At 33.3% G+C, this 13,452-nt stretch overlaps 1 protein-coding gene across 1 annotated transcript; it reads left to right on the forward strand.

Annotated features, from left to right (window-relative positions):
- The first annotated feature begins 4,132 nt into the window (after positions 1 to 4,132).
- Positions 4,133 to 8,191, forward strand: LOC119828748 (esterase E4-like). Its single transcript, XM_038350991.1, has 3 exons — positions 4,133 to 4,344; positions 6,074 to 7,347; positions 7,528 to 8,191. The coding sequence occupies exons 1-3, from the start codon at positions 4,168 to 4,170 to the stop codon at positions 8,189 to 8,191; spliced, it is 2,115 nt and encodes a 704-aa protein (XP_038206919.1). The 5' UTR covers positions 4,133 to 4,167.
- Positions 8,192 to 13,452: the final 5,261 nt, after the last annotated feature.

The following is a 13,452-nucleotide window of genomic DNA, read 5'->3' on the forward strand; positions in this document are numbered from 1 at the left end:
TAACAGTCTATTCATAGTTGTCTTGGTGTTATATGCCCATAGAGATGAACTTATTGGCTACCCAGTGATAGCCCTTACAGCATGATATATATTTACTAGGTGTACCGGCGAACGCTTCTATCTTATCTTTTAGGGAACAATAAATGCTGACCAATTCTAAGACCAATAGGCACAAAAAAGTTTATAAGAATCGGTACAGCCATTTCGGAGTGTGGACACTAATATTGTGACAAGACAATTTTATCTAGAGATGATGAAGTTACATGTGCGTGAAAAGCCAAATGCTACTAATATTATAAATGGGAAAGTTTGTGAGGATGGATGTATGAGTATGTGTTTGTTTGTTACTCTTTCATGCAAAATCTACTGAACCGATTGCAATGAAATTTGGTACGTAGATAGCTGGACAACTGGAATAACACATGGGCAATATTTTATCACGATATTACTACGGGATACGGACTTACGCGGGTAAAACCGCGGAGGGCATCTAATTTACGTTATGCGAGTATTTGAGACCGGGAATAAATCAATACCGGAATCTAATGCGATGGAAAAACATTGTTCATTAAACCAATTTTTTGAAGGTTGGTTTATTTTAAATTATAATAAAAACGTACACAGATAAGTTTAATATCTAATAACAAAGTCCATATTGAGATGTTATTAAAAAAGTTTGAAGCGTTGTCCTATCATGAAATTTGTGGAAACAGGTGCCATGTTTATGTATCTTTCATGGAAAGTTTAACTGTATGTTAATAATTCTAACCGACATTTCAAAAATCTAATGTTTTTTGATTGGATTTGTTAATGGATAACTAAAGCCTTTTTAGGTAAGGTTTTTTAACAGATTGTGATACTTTTTGTTTGTTAGCAAATTGTTATAATTTGGTCTCATTTTGAAATCTGGAGCGTTAAAGGTACGTCGGTGACTTTTTCAATTAACTTTCAAAAACGAAGTTATGAATTCGACTTTATTTTTTGTGTTATTCCTGGGTTAACAAATTTTTAAGATTCTTTTTTTTATTTGTAAGCTACCTTCCTTGTGGTCCTATTTAAATTTGATCTAGTTCTGATATCTTTAGTGGTATATATTTGTAAAAAATAATTCTTTATTTATTGATTGAGTTCGAAACTATTGGGTGTTACATAATTTTTTTTTTCTTTTTAATAAATAAATAATTAATGTAAAAATAAAGTGTGATTTGAAAAATTAAATTTTGATCACCTCAATATAATAAAGAATAGTCATACATTTTATTCATTTAATTTCATAAGTACACACATAATTGTATAAATTTGTATGACTGGACTTCAACGCCAATTTAAAATATTTGTTAAGGCGTCACTCAATAGGCGGTAGTACACTCCAAATATGTAATTTCCACTATAATCCAAGCACATTCAAATGTATCGCCTGTTTCCCATGTGACAACGCAACATTAGAACACAATACATAAGTCAAACGATCTTTTATTCGAGATTTCCTTTGCGCAGATTTATCGCAGCCAGTCTACGTATTCCTGGAACAGAGCATATAAATCATTGAGCAGATGGCGCGAATATAGCCGAATTTTTTCAGGTGAATTTTTCATGTTTGTTGTTGGTATAAGTTTTAGAATGTTAATTTTTTAACACGTGAAATAGTACGCTGAGGATTATTCTATATTGCACATGTTATCTCATATGAGTTATAATCTATACTCTGTACTAATAAAAAGCCGAGTTGTTTGTTTGAACGTGCTTATCTTAGGAGCAATTGGACCGATTTATAAAGTTCTTTCATCGTTGGATATGTAGGCGATCTCTGAGTAAGTTAACGCTTTATACCACGGGCGAAACCGGGACGAACCGCTTAAGTTATTTTATTTTAATACGGGTACTATTTTTCCTTATAGTATCATAATAAAATGTCCGAATTCAAATGACTATAAAACATAGATCCGCAATTCGATAGTATGTCTAATCATAATAATATAACATACATAATAGAATATCTCGGTTATTATAATATTTTCTTCCTAATTATGATGCTATTGTATCACCCTATTCAATAAAATATTCAATTAGTAATGGAATCTAGTATTAACCTTCTTGTTTCTTTCATCTTCATTTGTTAATCATATTTATTTACGTATAATAAATTGTATTGTAGTATCAAACAATCCTACGACTTCTTGCTAATAACTTACAAAACCAAACACAGTTGAAAATTAATTGACCGACTTTCCATGCTGACGGTACCATCTTAGTAAGCGAGGGTAAGAGTACATGGGTTGGTACCGTCAATAAATTAATATTTCAAAGAGGTCACTAAATGTCCACTCCCGATATTAACCCAATCTGAAACACCGAGATCCAGATAACCCTTTAGCCGTAAACAACTCATTAATAATTGGTTTTAACCCCCAATATGTTTTATTCATAACCCTAGTAATCCCAACTACCCTAATGAAAAGGGACAATGTTCTAATAAACAAATTTTGACTGCATTCATACCGGGTTGTAACATTTAAATCGATATTACATGTATTCATTTAAAACAAATATTCTACATCGATTTTATAGTTGTACTAGCTGCGCCTCACGGTTTCACCCGCGTAAGTCCGTATCCCGTAGGAATATCGGGATATTCTGCCTATATGTTATTCCAGTTGTCAAGCTGTCAACGTACCATATTTCATTGCAATCGGTTCAGTAGTTTTTGCGTGATAGAGCAACAAACACACACACACATCCTTACAAACTTTCGCATTTACAATATTAGTAGGAATTGAGAAGGATAGGATAGGATAGGATAGGAATATGTTCAGTCCTCACTGTTAATTTGTGAATTTTAACAGAGTTTGGTGTTTAGTAGTTCAAAAATAATATATTTATGTTATTAAAATTCAAATTTACATGATATCGAAACGATGTTGTGTAAATGGGAATATTTGCTATTTAGTTTTCACAGTAACAAGTAAAAAAAATATTAAAAATAAACGCCGGAATAGTAGTATAGCTTTTCTCTATCTATGGTCTGAACCCTCAAAGGAAACCTGCGTCCCTGTAGTAGAATCACTTTATATCCGCTGGTGTTTATGATAGATTCAATTCCAATGCCATTTTTTATCCACATTAGAATATAGTTCCATAAACGTTGACGGTGTAACAGAATCTGTTGACCAGGCTTATTACATGGGGGCATTGCGTTTGATGTCTTGTTCTTAGTAAAGTTTAACTTCTGAATATTGTTTGGAGTTCGCTGTTTACATCGTCTATGAAGTGTAAACTCGCTGTATTCAATTATAGCGACAATGCCTGATGGTAAGTGATTGTATAAGGATATTTTGTATGATAATGTATTATGTGAGAGCGTATATTTTATGTATGACATGAGATGACAATATTGTTTGCGTAATTTAGACATTGCGCAATTTGTATGATCACAATGTAAGATCACAAATTGATAGTTATATTTTGTGTCTACCACCACTCAACTTAAATGTCTATTCCTTTTGTTTCAGTTAGAGCAAAAACCAGATAAGTATAATCTACTAGCCACTCGTACCGTCTGCGCCTGGCCTAACCCGGAGTGACTGATAAACTGACTGACTCAAGAAAATGTGGTTATGTGATGGCGAAAGAATTTTTGAAATCATTGAAATTTTTTAATGTCAACGTCGGCAATGGAGCTGGTAAGCGCTAACACCGCCCAGGAACATTTGAAGAGGCGTAAGGTCGATTGCAGACTTACGCCTCTACATTGGATTGCCGTCTTAAATTTAAAAAGGATTAAGAAATTATTGACGAGAGGAATAAACAAAGGACTGGGAAGGGTAAGGAAAAGGACACGGGCCTCCGGTTCCCCCACTAACCGAACGAAACACAGTAGCATGCAACAATTTCACGCCGATCTTCTATAGGGGACTATTACTTCCCCGGTACGAGCTGGCCAAAAATAGTCAATTCGTATCAAAGCATGCTCGGCTCCCTTAAAACATTTGTATTTTATATTCATTTATAATAAGTCAATAAACACAAGACACGTAATAGAAACTAATCGTCATACGTTAATCCACGTAATTATCTTTCACCTCGTATCGATTATATCTATCATTATGTCAATTTCGATTTGCGATAACTGAACCATTTTGTTTATCATTAAATTTGTTAGTTTCTAAAATGTGGACGTTTATTTTCGTGTGTTTAATTTTAAGCGTGATAGCGGAGGAGAATGAGTTTAAAGTGGTTAAATTGGATGCTGGATATGTGAGAGGCGATAAGTATTGGAATGGCGATTATTATGAATTCTATGGTATCCCATACGCCTCAATGCCGACGGGCAGGAATAAGTTTAAGGTTAGTTGATTGTGTTATATACTAGTATGTAAATATAGATATTGAAAGCAATTACAAAAATAATTTGCGTATGTAATTTTCTTGTTAAAGTACTTATTTTCCTAATCAATGTTGGAATAATATAAGGACCATTGTGCATTGTTCGCCATCAGCGGAACATGGTGTTCCGCTGATGTGTATAAATCACTAAATTACAAAACAAAGATTTTCTCTGCGTCTCTATATCTGTATGCGATAAACTCAATAACTGCTCTACAAATTTTCATTCTGTTGTCACCAATGAATAGTGTGGATAACGGATAAAGGTTAAGGCCTTTCTCGAAATTATATAATTGTTTAAGTTGAAGAAAACGCGAGCGAAGCCGCGACGGCAAAGCAAGTATATATTATACCATTTTTCGTGGAACGAACTTAACCAGACAAATATAAAACGTTTTCTAAGCACGGGAAGAAAATGATACAATTTATTAGCTGTCATCTATATATACCTAAATGGATTCCTATTTCCCTTGACAAGGCGTCACGCGTGAACGGCTGGATCGATTTAAAAAATTCTTTCACCATTAGTAAGCTGCAATTGCGCTGAGACACATAGGCTAACAGCTATTATGTATTCCAGATTGCTACAAGGAGAGTTAGGTCTTTTGAAAAATAATAAATAGTAACATGTTTATTTGAAAATATGATGTGTAACTAGCTAGACCCTAGACATCCTGGCTAGTTTTTAATTTGCCACGCCAAATTAAAAACTAGCCAGCCAAAAATCCATGCTGTAAAGAGTAATATTCCTTAAACAATATCATAAAATAATATTTTTGAAAATATAAATATATTTTTTTACTCATAATATAACCATTATTTAGTTATTCATTAAATTAATTATATGTATCAATGAATACTACTTAAACCTATATCATAACTTAATGTAGGTAGTAATTTCTTATTAAAGGAATACGTTTTTACATAAAACCCTTTAATATTTATCTATGTCCTGTTATACTTTGTTATATTGCACATTGTTTCTTTATATACACAGAGAATCAGAACAGAACTTGAATCACTTCAATTAAACAGTTACAATCTGTTTGCTAAAACCGTCTATAAACATTGTAAGGTTATACTTGCAATTCACAGGATAAACTGTTACAAATACAATTTAACAAATTGTTATTGGTCTTATTAATTGAAATTATTTTTTAAAACATCCATACATATTGTAGGTAAATAGATAAGTTATTATCCCTACTAATCCCTACTAATATTATAAATGCGAAAGTAACTCTGTCTGTCTGTCTGTCTGCTACGCTTTCACGCCTAAACCACTGAACCGATTTTGATAAAATTTGGTATGAAGATAGAACTGAACTTGGGAAAGGACATAGGATACTTTTTATCGCGAAAAAAGGGTTGAAAGAGTTGAAAGAGGGGATGATGAAGTTCGTTATTGTCAAACCGATTTTGATGAAACTTGGTATGAAGATGGAGCTAAACCATACTATTCAATGGGAAGAAAATACTCCTTACCATGTCGCGCGATATAAGCGAATCCTACGCGGGCGAAGCCGCGGGCGAAAAGCTAGTTATACAATATGGTTGAAATCTATCAAACATTGATGAGTAGTGAGAGACCTAATTGGTACGATTATGTATTTTTCAATTAAAATCTTGGAATAACGGTTATGCCCACTTATTTCAAATTTAGAACTAATTCGGTGATTTCTTTTTCTAGGGCCCAGATCCCGTGAAGCCATGGGACGACGAGTTTTACGCAAACAAAAACAGTATTCTATGCCATCAATGCTACTTAACCGAGGAAACCGGTGATGACGTCATGCTGGCGGGTGATGATGAATGTCTCACTATGAATGTACTTGTACCATTGTCAGTGAATGAAAACAACCTAGCACCCGTGATTGTATACATTCATAGTGGAGCGTTTTCTGGTGGAAGCGGCAATATGGCGAAATTCGGCTATCTTGCTAGACATGACATTGTCGTTGTTAGCTTCAACTACAGAGTAGGCGCATTTGGTTTTGTATGCCTTGGCAATGAAGAAATACCAGGTAACGCTGCCTTGAAAGACCAAGTAGCAGCTTTACGTTGGATCAAAGAAAATATAAGCAAGTTTGGTGGAGATCCCAATAAAATAACACTCGCAGGATTCAGTGTTGGAGCCACTATGGCAGAATTACTCGCTTTATCTAAAGAAACAGATGGTATTATCCACCAGTTGATCTTAGAAAGCGGATCAGCATTATCACCATTTGCAATCAATCGTGATCCCGTAAGCACGGCATGGAACATAGCGCAGGCTATAGGCTATAATGGAACAGCTACTATAGAAGATTTAACAGAATTTTATTTAAATGCTGAGAACAAGGACTTGGCCTTCCACAGCCTTAATTATTTTCAAAGGAATAGCACATTCGGATTCGCCCCATGCATTGAAAAGGTTAAAGAAGGAGCTGTCATTACTGAATCACCACTTGACATCCTAAAACGTGGTGACTTCAAAAGAATACCTGTTTTAACTGGTTTCTCGAACATGGAAGGCATAAGTCGAACAATCAAATTTGGTGTGTGGAGGGAAGAGATGAATGAAAACTTCGCTGATTTCTTACCAGCTGATTTGAAATTTGAATCAGAAAACGATAAAGAGGATGTCATAAGGGCTATAAAGCAAAAATATTTCGATAACAAAAATGTCACTAGCGCAAGTCTGGCGCGATACATAGATTATTTTTCAGACGCCATGTTCAAATATGCTATCATGAAGTCTGCTAAATTACATGCAGCTGCCTCAGATAAGCCGGTATATCTGTATGAATTTTCATACGTTGGAAATTTAAATATGCAACATAATTATATGGATCGGATAAAAGGAGCAAGTCACCGAGACCAGACTGCATATATTTTAGATTTCTTCGGATTCACAAATAACTATAGAGATTTAGATACTAGAGAAAGATTGACGACGATGTGGACCGATTATGTTCAATATGGGTGAGTTAAAATATTAATATACTACTATAAAATTAATGACAAATAGAATTTCATTATATACTTTAATGTTTATCCGTTACCCTAATATATAATATTTTATAATACGTTTTTAGTAGAAATTTTTAATTCAGTAAAATATGCATTTAAAACTATATAAAGTATGTTTATTATAATTTCCAGAAATCCTACAGAATATGAGAGCTCAATTATATCAGTAAAATGGCGGCCGTATACAAATAAACTTCAATCATATCTCGAAATAAATAAACGTCTTCAGTTAAAACAAGGTTTATTTAATGAAGAATATAACTTTTGGAATTTGTTTTATGAAAAGTATTACTGGAACCCTGCTACAGTTAAATCGGAGTTAAATGTAACTTACAATCCAGAAGATTCAACTACAGGCAAGAAAGTTCCGTTAAAAAATAAACCAGTAAAAGCGCCAGATACAGCAAAAAACGCACAGAAGGATCCCGAAGCAGTTGTGAGGAATGATGATACAAAAAAAGATGAAAATACTTCAAAACCCGGTGATACCAAATCACCCCATTTTAAAAGTACAACAACTATCAAAAAACTAGATGAATCAGGAAAAATAGTTACAAAGGTTATAAATCACGGGAGTGGTGAAACAGTAATCGAATCAAAACTAAATACGGCTAAATCAAACGAGAAAGATGAACAAATACAAGCAAATAAAGAAGAACAAGTTAAACCACAGAGCGTTGTAAAAAATATGGAAACTGACAAAGCAAAAACGAAAAAAAGTGAAGACAAAGAGCAAGAAGTAAAGAAGATAAAGGAAAATCAACAAGAATCAGTAAAAATCAATGTAAAAAAATAAATAGAAATTTAAAAAATAAACATTAATATCAAAATAATAAGTTACAAAAAAGCAGTGAAAATAATAAATGTATAAAACATTGTAAATTTAATTTTTTTTCCTCTCCTGTGAAAAATAGAGCGTGTAAGGTTGAAACGTCTATGAAATCCTTGGTTCAATATAACATTTTCATAAAATTTACTTGAAAAATTTGCATACGTACGTATCAGTGAATGTAATTACTCTTAGTAGTATTATAAAGTATTTTAGGTATGGTTTTTCTCACTTTAAACATGAAACTGGCTCATTAAAAAATTACTAAAACAGAAGATTATTATTATGTGATTATTATATTGATTATAAAAACTTTCTATGATTAAGCGATATCAATAAAATGAGCACCTCTTGAAGAGAATCTGTCGTAAAAATCTTCGAGTATTTCAATATATTTCAAGAACCGTTAATGCAATAAGGGTAGTTAAAAAGGACAACACATTTGCCGTAAACCCGACAATTTTTCAGCTCGCTCTAATCGTTTCCACGTGACTAGGGGATGTCAGGAACTCATTGTAAATTGTTTCCATCCCCCCTGGGGTGCATTCTTATCGTATAAATTGTGTTCCCTTTGAAACACTTCGTAATAAAATCCGGTAAATTTGTCAAAGATTAAGCTGAGTTTTTAAAGCAAATTGGACTTAAAAAGATAGCTTAAGCCGAGTCGCTCCGGGAAAATGGGGATTGCACAATACTTTAAGTGGATTATCGTTAATATAAACCAAGTACTTTGTAGGTACCTATTGAATTATTCATTTTAGTTTCCGTTTTTTGTTTTCTAGTAGGTAAGTACATTAAATTTTAACGGCTCCGCCTGGGTCGAACCGGGATGAAAACAAAATTAAAGATAGCATATGACACTCACAGATAACGTGACTTTCTATTGATAAAAAAAATCCGTGTTTTTCCTGAGAAAGAGTAACAAACAAACAAACATATTCACAAACTATTGTAATATCAGTAGGATGCGACGCTTCATACTCGTAACACATAATATTATATATTGTATTAAACGATGGAATACACTTCTAATTTATAGAACCTAACTTAACTTATAACTAACTAGCTGTCCCCGGCTTCTCCCGTGGTTCATATATATATGAAAAGCCTATAGATAGTGTAGTACTGAGCGATATAGGCTATAGCCTATGTCACTCAGTGAAGTTACAGCATTCAAATGGTGAAAGAATGTATGCAATCGGTTTTTGTTACAAACATACAAAATTAAAAAAGTTTACTCTTCGTAATATTATTGTAGATAATATTATAGTTATTTTGAACAGAAAACCAAAATGACTTACACGGGAGGCATCGACTTTCATATAAAAAAGCGTCGTTAAAATCGATTTAGCCTATCGAAAGTTCTGACAACCCAAAAAAAATACAACCGAATCGATAACTCGTTTTTTGAAGTCGGTTAAAAGTCTATGTAAATTAAATCAACGCTTCAGCTGTTAAACGAAAAATGTCCACGGTCCATTTAAGGTAAAAACAAAGAAACAATTTCTTCATAAGCATATTATTTGCATACCCCGAAAAAGGTCATAAAAGCAACTGAAATGGTTCCGGGGATCATTACGAAAACCACAAGCCAACCACGCTCCTTTCCCTGTTATAAAAATTTCTGATTAAATTGACCCTTGCATATATGACTGATACCTTGTTATAGCGGTTAAAACGCAAGTGTAGAAATAAAGAGGCCCCATTCGGTTCCCGGTGAGGACGCACAAAAAAAATGTCTCGGTTTGAGAAATCTGATCACAAACTTATACATAAAGAATCATCTGTAAAATAGATGTATATTATCAGCCCCAAGCCCCACAAGGAGACACATAATATAGCATATAATAGTCTTTAAAAAGTTTCCAAATTTGAATAGCATATCCATTAATTTATACACAAAATTACAATACAAACGCTGCGAATATTTCAAAACTTGACCTGAAATTATTTGAATGCACGAAATTTCAGAGCACCCTGTAAAACCGAGGTGAGAATGCGTAACAACATCGCAGCATATTCCAAATATTTGATAGCTTAAATAGCTAATGAAAGTCGGTATAATCCAGCACTTAATTACGGCGCCCACGAAGTATGTGCGGCACGGTTGGTGTCATCGGAACATTGTCTGGCATCCGATATTGACGTTACGGTACTGTATACAGGGTGTTCTGTGTTTCACTGTTACTAAATCGCAAATAATTCTGATCTGATACAAACGACTCGGGTTTTCAATACATTTTTGAATTTATATGGTTTATATAGCTTCGAGGAAAATAATCATTAAATTACTAATTAGTAATTTGTCGACATTCTTCAAAGTAATTATTCTGTTTTTGAGTCATTCTTTCGTTTTAAAAGTCGTTGATATCTTATTGATTTACACACTTGTATTGTATATATCAAAGCATTCTTTATCTCATTTTGCAACAGTATACAATCAGTCTTAATTGCAAAAAAATGATCAATTCAGCTTCAATTGTAATATAAAATATAATTTAAAATTTCATAAAAAAAAACAACACTCTGTATAAGCGATTCATGCATTCCGGAGACACCAACGTTAAGCAAATCGAACCGAGATTCTCGCGCCAGGAACATGACGTCACTCTACCTATATTGACAGCGTCATAGATTATCTCGCAGAACTGACAGTTTTATAATTAAATAACGGAATTAAAAGCATCTGAACTTAATACTTCAGGTGAACTTAACTTTACAGGATGTTAGAAGGATATAATTACTGAATTTAAATCTCACTAAATTAACGTATAAATATGCTTAAGGGGGTTTTCTATTATCTGGTAACATAACATGCACACAGATGCATGTGTACGTGTAGCGCAGTGGCTCATTATCACGCACACAACTATAAAAGTAGCGATTAGCCACCCTCAAATTTTCGTGCTCCTCGCCTCCGCTGCCCTGTGTTTTATAACTTGAGATAAAATCGATCTAATTTATTTTTCTAATAAAATCTGCTAGTCACCATAATGAATGATACATTTGCATTATTCTAATATTGCTTAGATTTTTTTGCAACGAAATTCATATGCGTAAATTATGTTTTGAATACACACTCATAATACTAAATTCAATTATAACATCGATAAGAGATTTTCTAACATAATTGCAATATTGCATAATAAAGGTAGTATACACTTACTATATACTATACTACTTTTTACATAATATCTACTTATAAACCAAAAAGACAATAATCAATTCATTATAAGGTACCATCGGGTACAAAGTACACTCACATACACAATTGTACTGTCAAAACGAAAAGACCCACTCAGTACAGTCGGGCAACAAACTCACTGGCCGCTGAAAGCGAATTCAATCTCATTTTCGTGACATACAATATAACGTGATTGAGCGTCTAAAATTAAATAAACCCACAAAGGGAAGGGCGCGTTAAGCACAAACCAATTCGAGCTTGTCATATACAATAGGTCTCAATAATTGCGTGTGGCCTGTGTAGGGATCGGAAATGTCTGGAGATTTCGATTTTCGATCGGATCACGTATGAATTGTATAGAAAAATCTAGAAGAATGGATGTAAAACGCGCCAATTTTATTACCTAAGTGGTGAAACTGGAATTGTGTGGGGGCGTGCAGTGTTTTCTGTCTAGGAATACATTTGAGATCGAATTGTGAATTGTTTATTTTAATTATGTCTTTTTATCAAAACACTAGTTGCTTTCCGCCGGTAAAACTACCGTTTCTGTGAATTACCACTATAAACCTATCATATGTCCTTGGTGGTCTCCAACTATTTTGTTCTACAAAATTTCATGCAAACAGTTCAATGGTTTAGGCGTAAAGAAAAGACAAATTTACTTTGATGATTTACGATTCAGCGTTAACTCTATAGCTGTTTCGAAGCGCTATAACAGTTCTAAAATCGTTAAATGCAAAAAATATCTAATTAAAGTGAAAAAAAATTACTTATAAAGTGATTGTTTTGATAGGCAACATCAAAATATGTGCTTAAAACACACATGATCTTTTGATCATGACTTTTTCTTTCAAGAATATGATAATTAAAAAATTAGTCCTTTTCCTTCCCCTTCCCAGTCCTTTCCTTTATTCCTCTCGCAAATCCTTTCTTAATCCCTTCCCAATATAAAGTCGGCAATCCATTTGTAGAGGCGTAAGGTCTGTAATCGACTTTACGTCTCTACAAATGTTCATGGGCGGTGGTAGCGCTTACCATCAGGCGTTCTACCAGCTCCATTGCCGACTGTGACATAAAAAAAAAAAAAAAAATACTAGTTGCGTTTTATTCCAGTTGTCCAGCTATCTACGTACCAAATTTCGTTGCAATTAGTTCAATAGTTTTTGAAAGAGTAACAAACACACACACACACATCCTTACAAACTTTCCCATTTATAATATTAGTAGGATATAATAACGAACAACACGCAACACAAACCTTATATTTGTATATAATAGGTACTGAAATATAACGTTTATGTTGCATTATAATAATATGTTTTCGTGACTTCATTTTACTAAAATCTCCAATAGCTGGAGTGAAATTTATTTCTTTTGAAACTACAACTGGAGTTAACTACTGAAGAATACCTAATTTACTTGCTATAAGTATTTATTTATAGCTGTAGTTTTATTTTCATCTCTCCCATGACGATAATACAACATACGTATAGAAGCTTGTCTACACAAAATTTCCAAATATTAAAACAAAATCAAATAAAAAAAAAAACTGAAACAAATTTATTAATATATACGTGAAAATTTTCAATTTCACGAACATGTGCCTCTCAAGGGAAATTTAAAAACCAGTTGTGCGTAGATTTCATTTAAACGTAATAAGGGAATCGACATCAGATAGAAATTAATATGCATCGCTTAATTCGTTTCATAATTGTTCCTTTGTTCAGCTCTAAGGTCCATAATTATATGTGATAACATCTCTTATAGTACAGATTCGAATTTAATTCTATGTATCTGTTGAGACCTAGGTCTCAAACGAAAGAACGTAGAATAAATTATATAGATCCGGAAATCCCACCGGGCATACCCTGGGGCTGTCTATCTATTGAAATGATAAATTCATCAATGAGTCAAAAAAAAGTTATGAAAATATAATCATTTTCCACCAATATTATAAACTAGCTGTTCACCGTGGTTTCGCTCGGGTACGTCCGGATCCCGTAGGAATATCGGGATAAAAAGTTGCCTACATGTTATTCTAGTT

This window comes from Zerene cesonia, chromosome 8 (assembly GCF_012273895.1).
Source record: "Zerene cesonia ecotype Mississippi chromosome 8, Zerene_cesonia_1.1, whole genome shotgun sequence".
Classification (NCBI taxonomy): domain Eukaryota; kingdom Metazoa; phylum Arthropoda; class Insecta; order Lepidoptera; family Pieridae; genus Zerene; species Zerene cesonia.

What these genes read in the sequence shown, in the direction of transcription:
- LOC119828748 (XM_038350991.1), top strand. Translation starts at nt 4,168, where the DNA reads ATGTGGACGTTTATTTTCGTGTGTTTAATTTTAAGCGTGATAGCGGAG. An exon ending in CGGGCAGGAATAAGTTTAAG is followed by an intron (nt 4,345 to 6,073) that starts GTTAGTTGATTG and finishes TTCTTTTTCTAG; the next exon opens with GGCCCAGATCCCGTGAAGCC. An exon ending in ACCGATTATGTTCAATATGG is followed by an intron (nt 7,348 to 7,527) that starts GTGAGTTAAAAT and finishes TATAATTTCCAG; the next exon opens with AAATCCTACAGAATATGAGA.